Genomic DNA, 25,117 nt, shown 5'->3' with positions numbered 1-25,117 from the left:
GTGAAAATTAACAGCATCATCCAGTGTTTAAAACCTGGCGTTGATAGCTCTTTATATGTCGATGATTTTCAGATTTGCTACAGATCGTCCAGTATGAGTATCACTTGCAGCTTTGTTTGAATAAACTTCAGCAATGGGCAACTGACAATGGATTTCGATTCTCAAAGTCAAAAACCGTCTGTATGCATATCTGCCAGACAAGAGGTCACCATTTAGATCCTCAGCTGTTTCTGGACAAAAATCCGGTTCCATTTGTGGAGGAGACCAAATTTCTGGGGGTTATTTTTGACAGGAGGCTATCTTTTGTACCTCATTTACAGTATGTGAAAAAGAAGGGCTTAAAGGCCCTCAATATCTTAAACGTTATTGGCAAGACTGAATGGGGAGCAGATCGAAAGGTTATGCTCCGACTTTATAAATCTTTAGTTCGGTCTACACTTGATTATGGGTGCATTGTGTATGGGTCAGCACGTAAGTCTTACTTGCAAATGCTAGATCCTATACACAACCAGGGACTTAGGCTTTGTCTTGGTGCTTTCAAAACATCTCCTGTGGAGAGCTTGTACGTTGATGCACATGAACCTAGTTTGGGTGCTAGACGTGCAAAGCTTTCTTTGCAATATGCTACAAAGATTAAATCAATGCCAAAACATCCTGCACACAATGCGGTGTTTCATAATAAATATATGAAGTTATTTGATGCGAAACCGAATGCGATTCGAACATTTGGTCTTAAGCGGTTTTTATCAGTTTCCAACATTGATTTAACAGACATTTTGGAAACGCCTTCATATTTTATTTTGCCACCTTGGTGTATCAAACCACAAAAAATTGTATTCGATCTTGTACATCTAAACAAAGATCGCAAACATGCAGTTATTTATAAACAACATGTCATGGAAATCCAAGAGAGGTATTGTGATTACATTCCTGTTTACACAGACGGATCACGGGATGGGAATTGTGTGGCTTGTGCTACAGTTTTTCCATCAGACGCAATAATTTCCATGAGATTGCCCGATTCAGCATCAATCTTTTAGTTGGGATGGTGATACGAAAGTGTGTCTTTTTATCAATTGCCAATAAAGATGTTATATTTTGTTGGGTACCCAGCCATGTTGGCATTAGGGGTAACGAAAAGGCAGATGTTGCCTTGAACTTGCTCCGTGTCCATGTTGGTGTCCCCTACAATGATTTTAAATTTCATATTAACCAATATATCTTTTCGACTTCATTCTGTCAAGGCAGTCCTGGGAGAGTGGCAGTCATCCTACAGGCGATGCAGGAAGGATGAAGTAGTTTTGTGCCGTGCCCGCATCGGCCATACATATCTGACGCAATCATTTATTTTAAAGAAGGACCCTCCCCCTCAGTGTGAACACTGTCAATGTACACTGACCGTGCGCCACATTTTGGTGGAGCATGATCATCTCAAGCTGACAAGAAATGATATATTTGGCACCAGAAATGTTTTGGAATCTTTTAAATTCCATCTAGAATTAATTGTAAAGTTTTTAAAACACTTTGACTTCTATACAAAGTTTTAAAATATACTTACCTTGATTTTATGTATTGCATTATACTTTTCACCCACAGCTCCTTACACTGTGGTTTTACATAAATATATATTAATAATATTTTCATATATTTACCATTTGTCACACCAAAATAGCCGATTTGTATTTTTGTGCTGGGGTGTCGTTAAACATTCATTCATTCATTGTACTTTGTTTAGGTTTATTTTTAATAATATTTTGTTTGGTTTGTAGCGGTATGTGAGCCAGGGAAGTACGGTCCTGCTTGTGACAGGTCCTGTGATGACCGAAATTGTGCTTCTACAAATAGTAATTCATGCCCTACAGTAACAGGGAAGTGTTCAGGCGGGTGTCAACCAGGATGGAAAGGAGATGACTGCACACAAGGTATTCATGTGTTTAATGCAAATATGTTACCAAGAACACGTTACAGTTCAGTTGTACAGTGTTCAGGGAATAGGTCCCTTTGATCATGTCGCTTATTATGGATCATGTCGCTTATTTTGGCACTATATACATATATGTGTGTATGTATGTATGTATGTATGTATGTATGTATAATATATCACGTGGTATTTAACAGATTACATACTTCACGAATTGATAATTTTGGAAATTAGACGTAAATTAATCAAATGAAAACGTATGTAATCCAGTTATTTTTTAACTTACCTAGATGAAAGTTACTACATTTTACTCTATTTAACATTTGTTATAAATTACAGTTTGTGATAATAAATAAATTATCATATTTCCATTGGTGTCACGCGAAATTTATGGACTTCGTTTGGAAAGTGTTTGATACCCTGACTCGGAAAATAAAAATATTAATTGGTAAACGCATAAAACAAAAACAACCTGTATGGCACTCTGTATCTCAAACTTGCTATGTGAATCAGTAATTGTGAGATACAGATACATCTGAGATAATTATACATATATATATTGGGAGCCTGAGGGAATGAAACAAAATAGAAATGAATGTGTAAATTAGCATAATTAATTCCAAATGACAAATGTATCAAATATATTGGTTGCATCAAATTGTGTTTGGTGTCACAAAATTAGTTAATTTTGTGTGGGTTTTGGTGGCTTGTTTCTTTGAGGTTTTTTACCTTTTTTCTTCACTTTTTTCGGGGGGGGGGGGGGGGGGGGGTCCGACATTTTTGTCAAGGAGTGATCCATAAAGAGTAACGACATCCATAAGTGTTTTAGTGATGCCCGTCAATGTCGACCGTTTCAGTTGGCATTTTTCTAAAACACTCATCTAATTGTTTTCCTGTCCTATAGTGTATACTTGATCTCTGAAAATGGCCAAAGAAAAAAAGTGCTGATAGTTAGAAAACATTTGGGCAGAAATTTGACAATTTGTAAGAAATATTTTGTATGAAAGTGTTATGTTGCTTTCTTTTTATTCGGTTGTTTGTTAGGAGCGTTGTCTTCTGTTTTGCATTTGGGGCACATTTGGGGGGTTTTGTTATGGGTTTGTTGGTTTTTAAAATAGCGTACAACACACTAATTACCTTGTAGACGAAATAGTTGGTCATATATTCCATTTAGTAGAGTATGAATAAAATGCATATATTGTTGTAGCTTGTCCTCCAGAAACGTATGGTTCCGGGTGTGCAAACAATTGTTCATCTAGTCATTGTGAGGGAAATTCGACTTGTAATCATACAAATGGGACATGTGACAACGGTTGTCAGTCTGGATGGGCTGGAGTCGATTGTACAGGTGAATAAACAATAAGCATAACCAGGTTTATCTTTCAGTTTCAGCTAGAGATAACTAACATTTTATTATTTAGATTTTCCATTTCCATACATCCCGGAGTATGTGATACGAACTGCATTTTCCTTATTTTTAAAAACGTACGTACCTCTGAGTAGAATCAGCTATTGAGACTACCGCTAGTCTATTTTTAGACGGTATTTCCCCGTATTGAACATCCCAGTCTCTTGTTTGTCGTTATTGTAACTTTATCTAAATGTGTTATGGGTTTGTGGATTAACCAAACCTAGTGTCCATTTTCACGGGCTAAAACTGGGGTCTGTGACTTTAAGACTGTGTATTGTATTATCAGGGCCCGAGCTTATAAAACGTTTAGAGCCCAGACTCAATCTTTAATGACGTCACATTTATAAAAATTATATTGCGTTGTAATGACATTAGTGTCTCAAGTCTAGACTCTAAAGGTTTTATAAACACATGGGGCCTAATTCACAAAGATCTCTTAGGCTCTGCTAGACAACAAAGCCTCCTCTTTGCAAGTCTTGTATCACTGCATTGCCCAGGGCTAAAAATTCGCGCAAGGATAAAACATCCGAATCTGTTTGGATTCGCGTGAAATATTTACAAAAATGTATTAAATTGAATAATCAGTGAGTTAAACGTTACCGAATTAACAACATAAAATAAAATAAAAAATAGTCTGGTTATCAAGCTTCTGTTTAAACTGGCTTCAAAAGCATAGCATACATTCGAATCCGTGCATGTTCGAAATATAGTGGTTTGTCATGACTTGTCTGGCCTGGAGCCAAGTGGTGGTTGGCCCATTTCTATGAACCAAATTGCCAACAAAGAGAACCGAAAGGACATGTTTGTTCAGTTCTTACATAATAACAATAGACAGTAATTAAGTTTTCCCAAATTTAGTAATACATCAAACATGTCTATGTTAGTTCACTGATATTATGTGCCTAACCTTGGATTACCTGCTCTGTTTAATCAATACATCTTTTTATCGGTTGTGGAAATGTGCTTCAGAAATATCCATACAAACATTGAACCAATGCGCATAATACATCGGCAAAAGTATCCCATGCGCTGTTTGTGAATAAGCAATCTTCGAAAAGTATTGGGCTGCGTTCAGCCAGACCGATCGGAAAAACGTCCACCAGACTGGTTTGTGAGGTTCACGGTAAACCATATGGACACACTGGAAACCAATCAAATAGTTTGCGAACGTTAGGGAAACGTATGCTGGCTGAACTTGGGGCTGGTAAGACACCTAAAAAATACTGACTGTGAAGAAAAAATGGAACCAACAACTAAAAAACCTGACAAATTGGTTATTTTTCCAGTAAATAGTAAGGTTTTTTTAAAATACATATACAATTAATAGCATAGGCCACATAATTCTATATACGGACACTGTTGGTAGTTCTCTGAAAATGTTTAGAATCGGAGGATTCCCGTGGACTGCTTCCATGTGAATCCACATGGATTCTCGTAAAAACAAAAAGCCGAACTATTACCCTGTTGCACCAAGCCTTGATTTATATTATGAATATAATAAGATTCCAAATAACTCTAGCATAATTGTTGAAGTTCCAGGGACAGCAGACGGAAACGGGGAAGGAACAACCATCTGTTTAGTTTCGTTCAACCCGTTAATGGTGTTTCTGATACTTTTGTGTTGTTTGACAAAAATGTGCGAGTAGTTGTTGATGCTGTGTACATTGTTTGGTCCGCTGATCTGCATGATGTGAGTTGTAGGCACACTGTGTTCAGACGCTGTTTGTACAAGATATTTCCGTGCAGAGTGCTTCGTTAGGTTTCAGTAGACTCGAGTCTGGCGTTTGTTAGTTTGTCTAGATGAGACGCTGACAGTTTGGACATAGGGAGTTCCAGGGACAGCAGACGGACACGGAGAAGGAATAACAATCTGTTTAGTTTCTTTCGACCCGTTAATAGTTTTCCTGATACTTTTGTGTTGTTTGACAAAAATGTTGCGAGTAGTTGTTGATGCTGTGCACATGTTTTGGTCCGCTGATCTGCATAATGTGAGTTTGAGGCACATTGTGTTCGGACGTTGTACAAAGTATTTCCGTGCAGGGTGCTTCGTTAGGTTTCAGTAGACTCGAGTCTGGCGTTTGTAGCCATTCTCTTCATGATGGAGCACAATTTATTAATGCCTATAATTATCTCAGAATGGGACACTTTTCGAATTAATGGCCAAATAAAAATGAGTATCGGGGTCAGTGAAATGATGGGTCATGAGCTCTTTGTAGCGTTTATAAGAGCTAGACTGGGCAGTGTTCGTCCCATGTTGCTCACCCGTTTGGAGTGACAGTTCTCCCATCATGGATGTTCACACGTGTGCGTTTGTGCTTGACGCTCGTAGTCTGCAAATATTCTACCCCGTTTTAGTCGACATTTAAAGTTAGATATCCACAGTAAATATTGCTGTGGGTGTGACACTACGAAGATCAAAGTGTGGATTATACAGACTTCACCGGAATCCCTTTGCATGTCTATGTCATTTTCAGTGAGCCAGCTCACACGGTTTGGTAAGTTCTCCAAGCCTTCTTGTTTTAATAATGGTTGCTTGGTTTTTAAAACGTCATTGACGCTTGCACATTCAGGGTTAGAAAGAATTGCGAACTATAGAATTTATTTTAAAGATGCCTGTGAATGCTTAAACTTATTCCCCTGATAATTCCAGGTTCATAATCTGACCCGTCGCCTTTCTTGGCATTAATGATGAATTTGCACAGAAGCTTACATAAATCACCAGATTGTGGACAAGCATAAAGCGAGTAACAATTTTCATATCGTAGTTAGTCTTTCATGGAGTGTTGACGATTTCATGGTAACTAATGTAGTCGACAATTTCTGATTGATCCCTGTAGTCTTATATTTCAATTTTAGCCGTTTCTTCCGAAACAGGGTCGAAAAGTTCATATTTCAATAGTTCATTTAAATCTATATCATCAACATCAGTCTCGAAGAATGTATGAGAATGCGTCGTGGAAACATTTTTTTTTTAATACGATGAATACGATACCTCGTAACTTACATTAAAGATCCATCATTTTTTTAATGTTGAACATGTTTGTTATTCCGAGAGGCTCGATAATGGATTGCACCCGACCCTTGAAATTGCTGTCGACTTTCATTCAATCGTTGACTTCGATATCTTGCATTAGGGTTATTTGGATATCCGTCGTCCGCTAAATGTGTAAATCCTAAATTTATTATTTTTAAAATTAATTATGTTTATATTTTAAATTAAACATGTTAACTCTTTAAACGTGTTAACCTATTTATTTAAGCTATGTGAATGACACTGTATGACTTATTTTGACATTGACCATTGTGGTAGTCACATGGCACGCGGTCACATGATCAAAAGTAGTTCTATGGATCTTCCTCCAACCATTCTCAGTCTGCGCGTGCCAATATTACAGTAGTTAGATATCGAGTAGTTTTTATGACATGAACAATATCTTACACTGGTTTGTAATAATATGGATTACATCATAGTAAATTTAAAATTGTTGCCAATATTGTCAAAAATGTGTGTTTTTATATTATATGCTAAATAATAAACCTAGCATAACAGTTATGTGACTTGTCATAGGATAAGTGGGTTCATAGAACTGATATGGAAGTTTGACCTAATCTTGATAAATGCATTTAAAGTTATATGTTCAGGACGTGTCTACATGGAATCCAACATATGTATCAATAATCTTAGAAATTGAGAAGATGTGAATTTCAATACTTTAGGAGTTATGACATTTCAAATCCACCATTAACTGACGCTGGTATAATAGGAACTAATTAATCATAGTCTTTTATACTTGAATTGGAGGCTGCCGTATGAGAAGGTTCTGTTTTGATCTCAGTATAATTTTCTGTTAAAACAATTACTATGCTTGTAAACAACTTTGCTTCTTGTAATTTAGTACACCAGTATAGATATTTAATGTTTTGTTATTCATGGCATCCATTTATTTGTTAAACAAAAGCCTTCTTGAATAAAACATCAACATAAATTGACAAATTAACTCTTAATTAAACATATAATCTTTATCAATTTCTATATTGTGTCAAATATGTCCACATAGCAAGGTAGTCGCCGCACTGGACACTATCTTGCAGGGCTCGCGCTGTCGGTAGCCAAATTAGCCATTGGCTCATTTTTACAAAAAATGGCTAATAAAATTTGCAAGTGGCTAAATTTTTGGCTAAGCCATTTTCTGTCTTCTGATGTGAACAAACGGTTACATAATCTATCCGACACCTTAAACATAATAATACTACCAAATATTCAATTAGTGTAATAGCGATCTCGCGACCGGTAACGAGAAACGGTGTCATGCAGAATACAGCGTAGGCCTTATGATGTTTGCGTATTTTAATAATTACGGTTATTACTTTTAACGGCATGCATTCAGCATGTATGACAGCAATGTCTGGAAGATCTGTAGCTTGTTATTTTTACTTTGTAAATTTTTGAACCAAAGTAATAAAAATAGACCGTCAATGCGTGTCAATTTGAATACACATGCCAGTTCAGGGCCGAAAGACATATAGGCCATCTCAAGGGCCGAGTTCAGCCAGACCGAGCGAAAACAAAACGTTCGCTAGACTGGTTTGTGCGCTTCACGTTAAACCAAATGGACACGACGAACACCAATCAAATAGTTTGCGAACGTTAGGAAGAACGTTCGTTGGCTGAACTGAGGACAGCTCTCGGTGGAATATACGTCACGCTTCAGAGTCAGCCGACACCCGCGTGTCAAGAGATATCGTTGCGGACATTAAACAATACGATTACGCAAAAGTAAATCTTGATGTAAATTTGTAGAAAAACAAAAGTTATTCTCATCAATGAATACCTAACTGCAGTTTTTGTTTATTCCTTTGTCTTTGTTAATTTCGTACCCATGCAGATCGCGATCGCCGGAAATGAACATGCAGTATTTAAATTTTGTAAGCAGAAATCACAATAAGCATTTAACACGACGCTGAAATCAACCGCAACAACATGGCACAAATTATGAAATTGTTTGGGGTGGGGAATTGACGGGTCACTTAAAAAAAGCAAAGAAAATAAATAAATTGAAACTAACATAAAGATTGCTATTTAAAGAAATAATGAGCTCTATATATATATATATATATATATATATATATATATATATATATATATATATATATCATATATATATATATATAAAAGCTCTCAAATTTTTATTTGGAAAAAAACGAAGAAAGAAAGAAAAAACCACCATCCATAAACATCCAACCCACCCCCATATTTCTGTATGTTTGTTAATTTAATGTCATAGGCCTTAGAAGTAGGGGTGGGTGTATGGGGTACTGGCTTCAAACTGAAGATATTGCGTAACCCCATCCCAACCCCACCCCCGCTGAAAAATCGAAGTAATATATTAACTGCCCCTACCCCCATTGTGGTTTTGTTATTCCTATTTATTCCAATTTGTACACAATTAGCTGAAAAAATATACATTTTTATATTCATATATAAATACTCAATACAGTACTGCGTAAAAGAAATTTGGCTAAAGCATTTTCAGTATGGCTAATAAAAATTCCATTTGGCTAATATTTTGGCTACAGGTATTTTTGATCCAGGGTGAGCCCTGATCTTGCATTTATTTATCTCCTCAATTATATAAATTTGATAATATCCATATCCTATGACAAGACACAAAGCCTGTTCTTCTATGTTTATTATGTAGCAAAGTATATTAAAGACATAAATTTGAGAGAGCACTAGCGTCCATCTAATTTTTCTATTATGTAATTCCTACTAAATGATTTAATGGATTGTATAACTCCAAAAGTTGATGCCTAAGCACAAACACGTGCTATGGTTAATTTATTGCCAACAGGAATATTGGCGGCCATCTTGCATGTTTTATCATGTAATTCCAGGCCAATCTAGTAAACGATTTAAATATATTTCAAAATCACAAACCCTATGTAGGACTATATAAAAAGGAATAATAATACGTTTGCTTTTAAACCAGCTGCATTCAAAGTATAATATATAGTAAATATTGGTGGCCATATTGAAAATTATATGGTGCAATTCCAGACCAATTTATAAATGGTTAAACTGAATTTCTTAACTGTTGAGCTTATGACTAGACACAAAACAATCATCCCAGGTTTATTGTGAAGCTTAGGTTATATTCTTGACCACATTGAATTTCGTACATCAGACCAAGCTAGTAAATTGTTAAAATTGATTTTTTGGCTTTAAAATGATGCAGCCATTGTGGAAGCCATTCTGACACTTAATGACTAACTCACAGCCCAGGACAGCGTGCTTTAACCTTAATTGGATATAAGGACGAAATTAAGTTAAAATAAAATGAAACGGTTCACACTTATTGTACTTTGCTGAGATTTTGTTTCAATAATATTTTGTTTGATTTGTATCAGTATGTGAGCCAGGGAAGTACGGTCCTGCTTGTAACAAGACATGTGATGACCGATATTGTGCTTCTACAACAAATAATTCATGCCCTACATATACAGGGAAGTGTTCAGAAGGATGTCAACCAGGATGGAAAGGAGATGACTGCACACAAGGTATTCATGTGTATTATGCACATATATTACCACCAACACGTTACAGTTCAGTTGTACAGTGTTCAGGGAATAGATCACTTTGTTAATGTCGCCTATTGTGGTACTTCATATCTATATCTATCTATCTATGTATGTATCAGGGCCGTACCCTGACCAAAATCCATGGGGGGGGGGGGGGGGCACTAAATTTTATAAATAATTTTTAACATACTATAAAGATTAAACATTTCTATGCTATTACTGGAGATATATAAAAAAAAAAAGGACAAGATGCCCCCCCTGCCCCCCCCCCCGAGGGTACGGCCCTGTGTATGTATGTATGTATGTACATATATATATGTGTGTATATATATATATATATATATATAGATATATATATATATACTCTTCAAAAGAAGAAACGCAAAACCACATTGTCGTAACATTTGGAGAATTGATTTAATTATTGAATGGTGAGTCCGATAATTACCAAATGTTGGAGGATTGTTCACAATTCACTCAGGTCCATTGTGAGTAAGTGATAGGACACACCACCAAGGTCAAGGTCATCTGGAGTCAATACCGGGTGTGGCCTCCGCGTGTGTTGACAACTGCCTGGCACCGCCTGCCCATTGAAGCAACCAGAGTACGGATAACGTCCCGGGGGATGGTGGCCCACTCGGCCTGCAAGGCTGCTGCCAGCTCGGGCAGGGTCTGGGGCTGTGGTTGTCGCTGTCGGAGGCGTCGGTCCAACTCGTCCCATAGATGCTCAATTGGGTTCAAATCCGGTGATATCGATGGCCAAGGAAGGACATTAATGTTGTTGTTCTGTAGGAAAGCCGTTGTGAGACGTGCTGTGTGAGGCCTGGTGTTGTCATGTTGGAACACTGCGTTGGCGTTGGCCATAACTGGAACGATGTGTGGCCGGAGGATCTGGTCAATGTAGCCCTGTGCATTCAGGTTGCCCTGCACGTGGACCAGGTCAGTTCTGCCAGTGTGTGAGATGGCTGCCCACACCATGACACTACCCCCGCCGAATCTGTCCACTTCCTGCACGCAGTTTGCCGCATAACGTTCACCACGACGCCTATACACGCGACATCTTCCATCATGACGTCGGAGCAGAAATCGGGACTCGTCACTGAACCACACCTGTCTCCATCGCAGTTGAGGCCATTGTCGATGAATCTGGCACCACTGCAGTCGGAGTCGACGGTGTTGTGGTGTTAAGATGACACCTCGAACTGGACGTCTGGCACGAATTCCTACCTCACGTAGGCGGTTCCGTACGGTCTGGTCGGATATCCTGCGCAAACCTGGTATTGCTGCGGCTGTGGAGGTGGCAGTAGTCAATCGTTCCCGAAGGTGGCGTACCCGGATGTAGCGGTCCTGCCCGGGGGTAGTGACCCGTGGTCGACCGGATCTAGGGAGGTCACGTGTTGATCCATGTTGCTGGTAACGGTCCCACAGTCTGGAGATGGTGCTTGGGGACACATGGAATGCCCTGGCAACGGCCGTTCTGGATTCGCCTGCGGTTCACTGAGACGTGGCATGTCCTGGATTGTCAACTGTCGGCCAGATACAGAGGCCAGGCAAGCGAACACCCTGCACTTTTATACTGTCGGTGTTCATGTTGCACGTGCAGACAACGCACGTGCAGTGGTGACATGGTTTGCACGTGGCTGCGTTTTTGCGAATATTCACATTTTGAAACTTTATTTTACAGTAGCTGCGTTTTATCGAATGTAACCGTGGGAATGTGTTTGGGACATGCAATGACCTTATATTCACAAAGCATGAACCGGTAGGAAACATAAAATCGGAGTTATAACCCATTTGTACCCTTTTGCGTTTCTTTTTTTGAAGAGTATATATACACACACACACACACACACACACACACACACACACATGGTAATTAACAGATTACATACTTCAAGAATAACTGAAAATTAATTAAATGAAAACTATTCACGACGTGTGTATTCCAGGTGTGTTTTTTCACTTACCTAGATATATGTCATTAAATTTGACTCTATTTAACGTTTGTTATAAATTACAGTTTGTGATAATAAAGAAATTATCATATTTCCAATGATGTCACGCAAAATTACTGGAATTCTTTGGAAAGTGTTTTATACCAGATATATCAGTTGCATCAAATTGTGTTTGGTGTCACGAAAATCAGTTTAGTGATAAAATATTGCTCATCTTACAGATGTAAATGCAAGGACCGATGTTAGAGAGTAGTGCGTGTGTTTGTTGTTGTTATTTTTGTTTGTTTGTCTTTTAATTAGTTGATTTTGTGTGGGGTTTTGGTGGCTTTTTGGGGGGGTTTCTTTACGTTTTTCTTCTGTTTTTTTGGTTCCGACATTTTGTCACGGAGTTAGCTGATTCATAAAGAGTAACGTCATCTTGTGGTTTAGTGATGCCCGTCAATGTCAAACACACTCATCTACTTGTTTTCCTGGCCTGTTTGTCCTACAGTGTCTACCTGATCTCTGAAAATGGTCAAACAAAAATAATGCTAACAATTAGAAAACTTTTGGGCTGAAATTTGTCATATTAGGAAAAATTAACAATTATAAAATGATTAAAATATTCTGTATGATAGTGTTATGTTGCTTTCTGTCTGTTCTGTTGTTCGTGAGGAGCGTTGTTTTCTGTTTTGCATTTGAGGCACTTTGGGTTTTTTTATGGGTTTGTTGGTTTTTAAAATAGCATACAACACACTAATTACCTTGTAGACAAAGTAGTTGGTCATATATTCCATTTAGTAGAGCATGACTAAAATGCATATATTTCTGTAGCTTGTCCTCCAGAAACGTATGGACCCGGGTGTGCAAACAATTGTTCATCTAGTCATTGTGAGGGAAATTCTACTTGTAATCAAACAAGTGGGACATGTGACACCAGTTGTCAACCTGGATGGACTGGAGTCGATTGCACAGGTGAATAAATAATAAGCGTAACCAGGTTTATCTTCCAATTTTATTAATAAGATGTTAGAAAAGAAATCTAAAATGGCAATCAAAAGAGCAAATTGCATGCTTCCCAAATTAAGAAGAAACAAATGAAGAAAAAACCCATTCTATCATACTATACATGTATATTAAAGTAATTTTAACAATTCACATCAATGCAATATGTCCAGCGAGATCCCCTAAAACATATACTTTGAATATAGCTATATTTTTATGCCTAGTCATAGGTTTTGTGGTTAAAGAATTTCAAACTGCATCATATAAATTTAAAGATGGGTACCAATATTATATTTAAAAACACAAAGTGTCAATTGGCATGTTTCGAACCTACGTCACCAATGCATATGTAATTTGACTGGCCCGCGACTTATCCACTCGGCCAAGGTGGCATCTACCATGAAGCACTTTAACCGGTAGTTGGGGCAGTATACTGTCAAACAATCGGTTCGAAAACAGTGTAACAATTTTGTATTTATATACAGCAATCGGGGACCAGCAGAAACACTGATCCAGTAAATATAAAATTAAAAAGCACAATGTCTCAACTGGCAAGCTTCAAAACTATTGAACCGATTCGCACGGCATATAACAGTTCAACGTATTATTCGCCCGATCAATGTGATTTGTAAAACCAAATTGAAACATTTTATCAGGTTAAAGTTTGTTTTGTTTAACGACACCACTAGAGCACATTGATTTATTAATCATCGGCTATTGAATGTCAAACATATGGTAATTATGACATATAGTCTTAGAAGGGAAACCCTCTACATTTTGTCCATTAGTAGCAAGGAACCATCCCACAAACAGGATAGCACATACCACGATTTTTGATGTACCACTCGTGGTGCACTGGCTGGAACGAGAAATAACCCAATGGGTCCCCCGATGGGGATCAATCCTAGATCGACCGCGCATCAGGCGACTTTAACATGTAGTTAAGTGACAGACCCTAGTATATACACATACGTCCAGGTGTATTTCATTGTCTATAACCGCACATACATGTATTGAAGCTTTAACATGATCACAACATCATATATCGCTGTCGTCTAGAACAGGAGTTATATTGTCTAAAGGACAGTGAGCTCGGATCAGATTTTGATGTCGTATATCTCTAAAATGAAAGGTTGAATGTATCTAAACATTTATATTATAATCTTCAATGTAACCCGTATACACCAAGTTCAATCACATTTGACTGAGATCATGAACATTCTTGATTGATTTAATATGGAATACCTCGTTCGCAATTCAAGGTCATTTCACATTGTGGCTTATGCAACTGCATTTAAAGGAATAATGAAAGTTGTTTTCAATATTACAAACTTGTAAATGTAATTTTGATCTTGGTCTTAATTTGCATCCATTCTGCTGGACTGACATGATTTATTTTAGCCCTGTAAATTAATGGTTCGCTGGATGGCTGATGGGTCACACTTATTGTACTTTGCTGAGATTTTGTTTCAATAATATTTTGTTTGATTTGTATCAGTATGTGAGCCAAGGAAGTACGGACCTGCTTGTAACAAGTCATGCGATGACCGAAATTGTGCTTCTACAACAAATAATTCATGCCCTACAGATACAGGGAAGTGTTCAGAAGGATGTCAACCAGGATGGAAAGGAGATGACTGCGCACAAGGTATTCATCTGTGTTATGCATATATATTACCAACAACACGTTACAGTTCAGTTGTACAGTCTGCAGGGAATAGGTCCCTTTGTTAATGTTGCCTATTGTGGTACTTTGGAAATTAATCAAATCAAAACTATTCACGTCGTGTGTAATCCAGGGTTTGTTTTAACTCACCTAGATGAATGTTATTAAATATGACTCTATTTAACTTTTGTTAGAATAAAGAAATGATCATATTTCCATTGGTATCACGCAAAATTTATGGAATTCTTTGGAAAGTGTTTTATACTCTCACTCGGAAAATAAAATAATTCTTAAACACAAAAAATAAAAACAACCTATATGGCACCCTGTAAATCAAAATTGCTGTTGCCAATTAGTAACTGTTAGGTATAGTTACATTTGAGATCATTATACATATATGGCGATGGGGGGGGGGGGGGGGGGGTGGGGGGAGGGTTGAGGGAATGAAACAAAATAAAAATCACTGTATTAATTAGCATAATGAATTAAAAATGGCAAATGTATCGGTTATATCGGTTGCATCAAATTGTGTTTGGTGTCACGAAAATCAGTTTAGTAATACAATATTGCTCATCTTACAAATGTCGATGCACGGATCGGTGTTAGAGAGTAGTGTGTGTGTGTTTGTTGTTTTGGGTTTTTTTTGTCTTTTAATTAGTTGATTTTGTGTGGTGTTTTGGTGGCTTGTTTTGGGGGTTTCTTTATTTTTTATTTTGTTTTGGTTCCGACATTTTGTCACGGAGTTACAATGTAGCTGATTCATAAAGAGTAACGTCATCTTGTGTGTTTTAGTGATGCCCATCAATGTCGCCCATTCCAGTTAGCAGTTTTCTAAAACACACTCATCTAATTGTTTTCTTGACCTGTTTGTCCTACAGTGTATACTTGATCTCTGAAAATAGTCAAACAAAAATAATGCTAACAATTAGAAAACATTTGGGCAGAAATGCATCATATTAAGAGAAAGTAACAATTAGACAATAATGAATAAACTATTTTGTATGATAGTCTTATGTTGCTTTCTGTTTGTTCGGTTGTTCGTGAGGAGCGTTGTTTTCTGTTTTGCATTTGAGGCACTTTTGGGGTTTTTTTATGGGTTTGTTGGTTTTTAAAATAGCATACAACACACTAATTACCTTGTAGACAAAGTAGTTGGTCATATATTCCATTTAGTAGAGCATGACTAAAATGCATATATTTCTGTAGCTTGTCCTCCAGAAACGTATGGATCCGGGTGTGCAAGCAATTGTTCATCTAGTCATTGTGAGGGAAATTCTACTTGTAATCAAACAAGTGGGACATGTGAGACCAGTTGTCAACCTGGATGGACTGGAGTCGATTGCACAGGTGAATAAACAATAAGCATAAGGTTTATCTTCCAATTTCATTAATACGATGTTACAAAAGAAATCTAAAATGGCAATCAATTAAATATTCTTATATATATATTTACTCACAGTTGACCCACAACAACAATTTAGGTATATGGTTACATTTATGAGTTCAGTGAATGAAGTGAAAATAAAAATTGTTGTTTGACCTAAGCATCCATCTTCAAATTCAAAATGGCCACCATTTTAATATATTTTTCCATATATCTCAACTGCCGGTTGACATAGAAACACAATATTTTTTGTCTATATGTACATTTATGTAGCCATGAATTTATTGATTACATTTTATTGTCATCCAATCGTGGCAGCCATCTTGGAATTCAAAATGGCCACCATTTTAATGTATTTTTCCGGTTAGGGCAGAAGCACAATTATTTTTGTCTGTACATTTTTAGGATCAATAAATTAATGGATGACATTTTTATAGCCATCCTCCAGTAATGGAACCACGATAAAATTCAAAATGGCAACTATATGGAGATTTAAAAATGGCCACCAATGTTATCATTTGGCAAATACTTTCCTCCTAGTTTACATACATTTTATGTGAAATAATTAAAATATTGCATTACTAATGAGTTTCATGTTCTAGATTTTAAACTAATGAAATAGAGGAATAGACCAATTGTAAACTGTAATTCACAATGACACATTAGCAGGGCTTACCCATTTAGTATCTGGCTAATTGAATGTTGTTTAAATTAGCCACTTTTTAACAATTTCTAAAGAAATATCCTACATACATGTATCTGAAAATTGACTAAAATTAATTATTTTCCGTTGTGACCCCTGATTAGGCATTTACTTCGTCTATAATGGCATGTGTATTGCAGCAACCATCACCACTTGTAGAGTTCTGTACATTGCAGGTTGTATTCCTTACAGTATCATCTACCTGAACACTTACTGATACCGCAATTGCATCTGATCAGTTCTATCACAGCCTGTGGTGCAGCTTGCACCTTCAACCACATTTACAAATATATCCTCCTCATTGATCCAGCCATGGATGTAGCATGGAATCCTGAGCTAGGATATTTGCTTTAAGATGTGCTCGTTGTGTATGCTGTTATTAGATATTTGGCAGTGTTTCCACACTTTGGTTTGGTGATGGTGTCTTGAACTTCTATCCTCTCATAATAGCAGCATCAATTATATAAATGACCCTTGAGCTTAGTACCATGGAGTACTAACCTCTTTGTATGATTCATCAGTAATTCGAAGCTGGCTAAGAGCTTCAGATATAGCCAGTGGAGCTTTTCCGCCGAATACATTCAATAACATTTGTTTGCATATACCATCAGTTTGTCCTGTTGTGTCACATCCAGTTACTACATGCAACCCTGGTAATGTTGATTTTCTTTCTGAACCCAGTTCATCATCAATTAGTTGCATGTTGATCTGGTTGCGACTTACGTCTGCACAGATAATTAGTGGTATTAGTGTGTGTGATCTTCTCAGGATAAGAACTAAGTATGTGTCTGGTGCAGAAATTAACTTCTAATCTGCCATATACCTTGTCAGTGAACAGAAGCATTTCCTGCATGCTTTGATTCACTATTAGATGGTTACATGGGTGTAAGATTTATTTTTTAACACAATAATATTTATGAAAGATGACATCAGATATCTAACCAGGCTACTGATTTTCGAAGCTATCTGAGCGCTACGATATCGCAAACTATTGCAGGCCATGATGTGACAATGACACATGATTCCTCATACTTGTGAAGTAATCGGGCCAGGCAATGAGGTGGATATCTACATCAAAGACACAGACTGTTGGGTTTTTATCACCATTAGGATACCAAAATAATTATATGTAAATCACAACCAGATCAACCTGCAAACATTGTATAATAGAAGATATATATGGAGATATATATAGAAATTATATGAAAATGACGGCCATTTTGAATTTCAAGATGGTTGACATAATAGTGGTCAGAAAAGATGTTACCAATGGATTTCCAGTTCAGATAGGTCATGGGAACATATGACCAAATGGTCTTAATTTGCATCCATCCTGCTGGACTGACATGATTTATTTTATCCCTGTAAATTAATGGTTCGCAGGATGGCTCATGGGTCATACTTATTGTACTTTGCTGAGATTTTGTTTCAGTAATATTTTGTTTGGTTTCTATCAGTATGTGAGCCATGGAAGTACGGTCCTGCTTGTAACAAGACATGTGATGACCGAAAGTGTGCTTCTACAAAACATAGTTCATGCCCTACAGATACAGGGAGGTGTTCAGAAGGATGTCAACCAGGATGGAAAGGGGATGACTGCACACAAGGTATTCATGTGTATTATGCACATATTACCAAGAACATGTTACAGTTCAGTGGTACAGTGTTCAGAGAATAGGTCCTCGGTTGGTGTGGCCTGTTGTGGTAGTTCATATATATATATATATATATATATATATATATATATTGCATATTCATGTTTTGTACCCTAGATATTGACTCCATGTACACCATCATGGGTATTGGTGTGGACATTGATTCTGTTAAGATCATTAGTTAAGTACTCAGATCCAGTCATGGCAAATAAAAACATGAATGAACTGGTAACCCTAAACACAAATGATTTTGGATTTGACCAAGACATGTATGAGCAAGTGAGTGGTTGTGCTATGGGTCAATGCGTTTGTCCAAAGTTTTCATTTATCTGTGTCCTGAAACGAAAGGCTGCTTTAAAGAAATTAAATAGATGTTGTCTCGTATAACTCAGATATCTCGACGATATATATATATTATTTGCCCATATTCCAAACCAGAATTTTGAATATTATTTTAGCTATTAAAACAACAAGATGATAATATCAAATTTACGGCTACACTATCAAATCAGTGAGTTGTATTTTGGGATGTAACAGTTTACAAAAGTTTTTAAAGGCATTATTAAATCCGAAATTATTCGATTTGACAGAATTCGATTAACAAACATACTTTCAATGAGTATTGTTGTCTTTTGTTTAGTGCTTTAAACCCTAGAAGATATTCAGCACGGTTTTTAAAAAAAACACACACCTGAAACTGTTCGAGAATTAGAAGACCACTTAGGTCAACTGAATCCTATAAACCATACAAATTGCATCAAAGCCATCCACCACAGATAAACACTGGCTCATCTGCTACTTGTAACAAAACCAGGCGTGGGCTTCTCAATTTAGTTAAAACGTCAGTAGACCAGAATTGAATATCAAATTGGGACAGATTTGAACTATGATTTAAAAATGTAGTACATTTAATCACCTGTTATATTATGAAAACAAAGCCAGCAGCAGAATGTAGGACACACGCAAAATCAACTGCGAATTGTAGAGGTTTGTCAATAGTATGATATTCGGTATGACGTTGACACCCCGGTTGCCAATCACTTGAATCTACCTGCCAACTACCGCAAGCTGGCAGCTGCTATACATAATAGCTACATCAGCAGTGTACTATATCAATACTGGTATGGTTTTGTCGTTTAGAGTACAATAAGAAATATTATTTGAGAACCTAAATAAACTGTGGTTTAAAATTATTCAAAAGCAAAAAACAAGAATGAGCTACTAAAAGTAAAACACTAAATCGGTCAATATATCAAATTGTTTTGGTATTGTGGTGGGGACGGGGGTAGTGACCCGCCACCCCCAGCCACTCACCCCGTCATGGTCTTGGCCACTCGCCTTTTTGGGTTGGGCGGCATATATTATTAGGTAAAATGTAGTATATTTAATCACTTGTTATTTTACAAAACCAAACAAAACCACAACAAAACCAACGACAGTTTGTAGGACAAACGAAAAATCAACTGCAATTGGAGACGTTTGTCAGTAGTATGATGTTGGTTTAAAAGTTGTAACAAACCTCTTGAGGCTTGAACCAGAGGAAAGGCTTCACATGGTGGCCATGTGAGATGAATAATAAAAAAGTTTTTATTTTAGTTAACTAACATAATATGTTTAAACAAACCCTAAAAATATGTTTCTATGTTAAATGGGAGTAGAGATATATATAGAAATTATATGAAAATGACGGCCATTTTGAATTTCAAGATGGTTGACATAATAGTGGTCAGAAATTTTTTTACCAATGGATTTCCAGTTCAGGTAGGTCATGGGAACATATGACCAAAATGTTATTAACTTGAGCAAAAAAAAAAAAATGCAACCTTCAAAAAATGAACATAACACCCTAGATTAATGCGGCTTATGCAACTGCATTTAAAAGAATATTGAAAGTTGTTTTCAATATTACAAACTTGCAAATGTAATTTTGATTTTGGTCTTAATTTGCATCCATCCTGCTGGACTGACATGATTTATTTTATCCCTGTAAATTAATGGTTCGCTGGATGGCTCATGGGTCATACTTATTGTACTTTGCTGAGATTTTGTTTCAATAATATTTTGTTTGGTTTGTATCAGTATGTGAGCCATGGAAGTACGGTCCTGCTTGTAACAAGAGATGTGATGACCGAAAGTGTGCTTCTACAAAAAATAGTTCATGCCCTACAGATACAGGGAGGTGTTCAGAAGGATGTCAACCAGGATGGAAAGGGGATGACTGCACACAAGGTATTCATGTGTATTATGCACATATTACCAAGAACATGTTACAGTTCAGTGGTACAGTGTTCAGAGAATAGGTCCTCGGTTGGTGTGGCCTGTTGTGGTAGTTCATATATATATATATATATATATATATATATATATATATATTGCATATTCATGTTTTGTACCCTAGATATTGACTCCATGTACACCATCATGGGTATTGGTGTGGACATTGATTCTGTTAAGATCATTAGTTAAGTACTCAGATCCAGTCATGGCAAATAAAAACATGAATGAACTGGTAACCCTAAACACAAATGATTTTGGATTTGACCAAGACATGTATGAGCAGGTGAGTGGTTGTGCTATGGGTCAATGCGTTTGTCCAAAGTTTTTATTTATCTGTGTCCTGAAACGAAAGGCTGCTTTAAAGAAATTAAATAGATGTTGTCTCGTATAACTCAGATATCTCGACGATATATATATATTATTTGCCCATATTCCAAACCAGAATTTTGAATATTATTTTAGCTATTAAAACAACAAGATGATAATATCAAATTTACGGCTACACTATCAAATCAGTGAGTTGTATTTTGGGATGTAACAGTTTACAAAAGTTTTTAAAGGCATTATTAAATCCGAAATTATTCGATTTGACAGAAATTCGATTAACAAACATAATTTCAATGAGTATTGTTGTCTTTTGTTTAGTGCTTTAAACCCTAGAAGATATTCAGCACGGTTTAAAAAAAAAAAAAACCTGAAACTGATCGAGAATTAGAAGACCACTTAGGTGAACTGAAACCCATAAACCATACAAATTGCATCAAAACCAACCACCACAGATAAACACTGGCTCATCTGCTACTTGTAACAAAACCAGGCCTGGGCTTCTTAATTTAGTTAAAAAGTCAGTAGACCAGAATTGAATATCAAACTGGGACAGATTTGAACTGTGATTTAAAAATGTAGTACATTTAATCACCTGTTATATTATGAAAACAAAGCCAGCAGCAGAATGTAGGACAAACGCAAAATCAACTGCGAATTGTAGAGGTTTGTCAATAGTATGATATTCGGTATGACGTTGACACCCCGGTTGCCAATCACTTGAATCTACCTGCCAACTACCGCAAGCTGGCAGCTGCTATACATAATAGCTACATCAGCAGTGTACTATATCAATACTGGTATGGTTTTGTCGTTTAGAGTACAATAAGAAATATTATTTGAGAACCTAAATAAACTGTGGTTTAAAATTATTCAAAAGCAAAAACAAGAATGAGCTACTAAAAGTAAAACACTAAATCGGTCAATATATCAAATAGTTTTGGTATTGTGGTGGGGACGGGGGTAGTGACCCGCCACCCCCAGCCACTCACCCCGTCATGGTCTTAGCCACTCGCCTTTTTGGGTTGGGCGGCATATATTAAATGACGGCCATTTTGAATTTCAAGATGGTTGACATAATAGTGGTCAGAAATTTTTTTACCAATGGATTTCCAGTTCAGGTAGGTCATGGGAACATATGACCAAAATGTTATTAACTTGAGCAAAAAAAAAAAAATGCAACCTTCAAAAAATGAACATAACACCCTAGATTAATGCGGCTTATGCAACTGCATTTAAAAGAATATTGAAAGTTGTTTTCAATATTACAAACTTGCAAATGTAATTTTGATTTTGGTCTTAATTTGCATCCATCCTGCTGGACTGACATGATTTATTTTATCCCTGTAAATTAATGGTTCGCTGGATGGCTCATGGGTCATACTTATTGTACTTTGCTGAGATTTTGTTTCAATAATATTTTGTTTGGTTTGTATCAGTATGTGAGCCATGGAAGTACGGTCCTGCTTGTAACAAGAGATGTGATGACCGAAAGTGTGCTTCTACAAAAAATAGTTCATGCCCTACAGATACAGGGAGGTGTTCAGAAGGATGTCAACCAGGATGGAAAGGGGATGACTGCACACAAGGTATTCATGTGTATTATGCACATATTACCAAGAACATGTTACAGTTCAGTGGTACAGTGTTCAGAGAATAGGTCCTCGGTTGGTGTGGCCTGTTGTGGTAGTTCATATATATATATATATATATATATATATATATATATATATATATTGCATATTCATGTTTTGTACCCTAGATATTGACTCCATGTACACCATCATGGGTATTGGTGTGGACATTGATTCTGTTAAGATCATTAGTTAAGTACTCAGATCCAGTCATGGCAAATAAAAACATGAATGAACTGGTAACCCTAAACACAAATGATTTTGGATTTGACCAAGACATGTATGAGCAGGTGAGTGGTTGTGCTATGGGTCAATGCGTTTGTCCAAAGTTTTTATTTATCTGTGTCCTGAAACGAAAGGCTGCTTTAAAGAAATTAAATAGATGTTGTCTCGTATAACTCAGATATCTCGACGATATATATATATATTTGCCCATATTCCAAACCAGAATTTTGAATATTATTTTAGCTATTAAAACAACAAGATGATAATATCAAATTTACGGCTACACTATCAAATCAGTGAGTTGTATTTTGGGATGTAACAGTTTACAAAAGTTTTTAAAGGCATTATTAAATCCGAAATTATTCGATTTGACAGAAATTCGATTAACAAACATAATTTCAATGAGTATTGTTGTCTTTTGTTTAGTGCTTTAAACCCTAGAAGATATTCAGCACGGTTTAAAAAAAAAAAAAACCTGAAACTGATCGAGAATTAGAAGACCACTTAGGTGAACTGAAACCCATAAACCATACAAATTGCATCAAAACCAACCACCACAGATAAACACTGGCTCATCTGCTACTTGTAACAAAACCAGGCCTGGGCTTCTTAATTTAGTTAAAAAGTCAGTAGACCAGAATTGAATATCAAACTGGGACAGATTTGAACTGTGATTTAAAAATGTAGTACATTTAATCACCTGTTATATTATGAAAACAAAGCCAGCAGCAGAATGTAGGACAAACGCAAAATCAACTGCGAATTGTAGAGGTTTGTCAATAGTATGATATTCGGTATGACGTTGACACCCCGGTTGCCAATCACTTGAATCTACCTGCCAACTACCGCAAGCTGGCAGCTGCTATACATAATAGCTACATCAGCAGTGTACTATATCAATACTGGTATGGTTTTGTCGTTTAGAGTACAATAAGAAATATTATTTGAGAACCTAAATAAACTGTGGTTTAAAATTATTCAAAAGCAAAAACAAGAATGAGCTACTAAAAGTAAAACACTAAATCGGTCAATATATCAAATAGTTTTGGTATTGTGGTGGGGACGGGGGTAGTGACCCGCCACCCCCAGCCACTCACCCCGTCATGGTCTTAGCCACTCGCCTTTTTGGGTTGGGCGGCATATATTAAATGACGGCTATTTTGAATTTCAAGATGGTTGACATAATAGTGGTCAGAAATTTTTTTACCAATGGATTTCCAGTTCAGGTAGGTCATGGGAACATATGACCAAAATGTTATTAACTTGAGCAAAAAAAAAAATGCAACCTTCAAAAAATGAACATAACACCCTAGATTAATGCGGCTTATGCAACTGCATTTAAAAGAATATTGAAAGTTGTTTTCAATATTACAAACTTGCAAATGTAATTTTGATTTTGGTCTTAATTTGCATCCATCCTGCTGGACTGACATGATTTATTTTATCCCTGTAAATTAATGGTTCGCTGGATGGCTCATGGGTCATACTTATTGTACTTTGCTGAGATTTTGTTTCAATAATATTTTGTTTGGTTTGTATCAGTATGTGAGCCATGGAAGTACGGTCCTGCTTGTAACAAGAGATGTGATGACCGAAAGTGTGCTTCTACAAAAAATAGTTCATGCCCTACAGATACAGGGAGGTGTTCAGAAGGATGTCAACCAGGATGGAAAGGGGATGACTGCACACAAGGTATTCATGTGTATTATGCACATATTACCAAGAACATGTTACAGTTCAGTGGTACAGTGTTCAGAGAATAGGTCCTCGGTTGGTGTGGCCTGTTGTGGTAGTTCATATATATATATATATATATATATATATATATATATATATATATATATATATATTGCATATTCATGTTTTGTACCCTAGATATTAACTCCATGTACACCATCATGGGTATTGGTGTGGACATTGATTCTGTTAAGATCATTAGTTAAGTACTCGGATCCAGTCATGGCAAATAAAAACATGAATGAACTGGTAACCCTAAACACAAATGATTTTGGATTTGACCGAGACATGTATGAGCAGGTGAGTGGTTGTGCTATGGGTCAATGCGTTTGTCCAAAGTTTTCATTTATCTGTGTCCTGAAATGAAAGGCTGCTTTAAAGAAATTAAATAGATGTTGTCTCGTATAACTCAGATATCACGACGATATATATATATATATATATATATATATATATATATATATTGCCCATATTCCAAACCAGTTAATATCAAACTTACGGCTAGACTATCAAATCAGTGAGTTGTATTTTGGGATGTAACAGTTTACAATTTTTTTTAAAGGCATTATTAAATCCGAAATTATTCGATTTGACAGAAATTCGATTAACAAACATAATTTCAATGAGTATTGTTGTCTTTTGTTTAGTGCTTTAAACCCTAG

General features: G+C 36.5%; 1 protein-coding gene across 1 annotated transcript; it reads left to right on the top strand.

Moving 5' to 3' along the window:
• Nucleotides 1-1,778: 1,778 nt before the first annotated feature.
• On the top strand, nt 1,779-25,117 carry LOC121374559. The gene is made up of 11 exons (XM_041501665.1): nt 1,779-1,922; nt 3,129-3,269; nt 9,741-9,890; nt 12,680-12,820; nt 14,349-14,498; nt 15,723-15,863; nt 18,061-18,210; nt 20,338-20,487; nt 22,299-22,448; nt 24,261-24,410; nt 25,103-25,117. The coding sequence occupies exons 1-11, from the start codon at nt 1,908-1,910 to the stop codon at nt 25,115-25,117; spliced, it is 1,353 nt and encodes a 450-aa protein (XP_041357599.1). The 5' UTR covers nt 1,779-1,907.

The sequence above is a fragment of the Gigantopelta aegis genome, chromosome 6, assembly GCF_016097555.1.
Source record: "Gigantopelta aegis isolate Gae_Host chromosome 6, Gae_host_genome, whole genome shotgun sequence".
Taxonomy (NCBI): Eukaryota; Metazoa; Mollusca; class Gastropoda; order Neomphalida; family Peltospiridae; genus Gigantopelta; species Gigantopelta aegis.
Note: the sequence above shows the minus strand (reverse complement) of the source record. Positions and strands in the feature narration are given on the sequence as shown.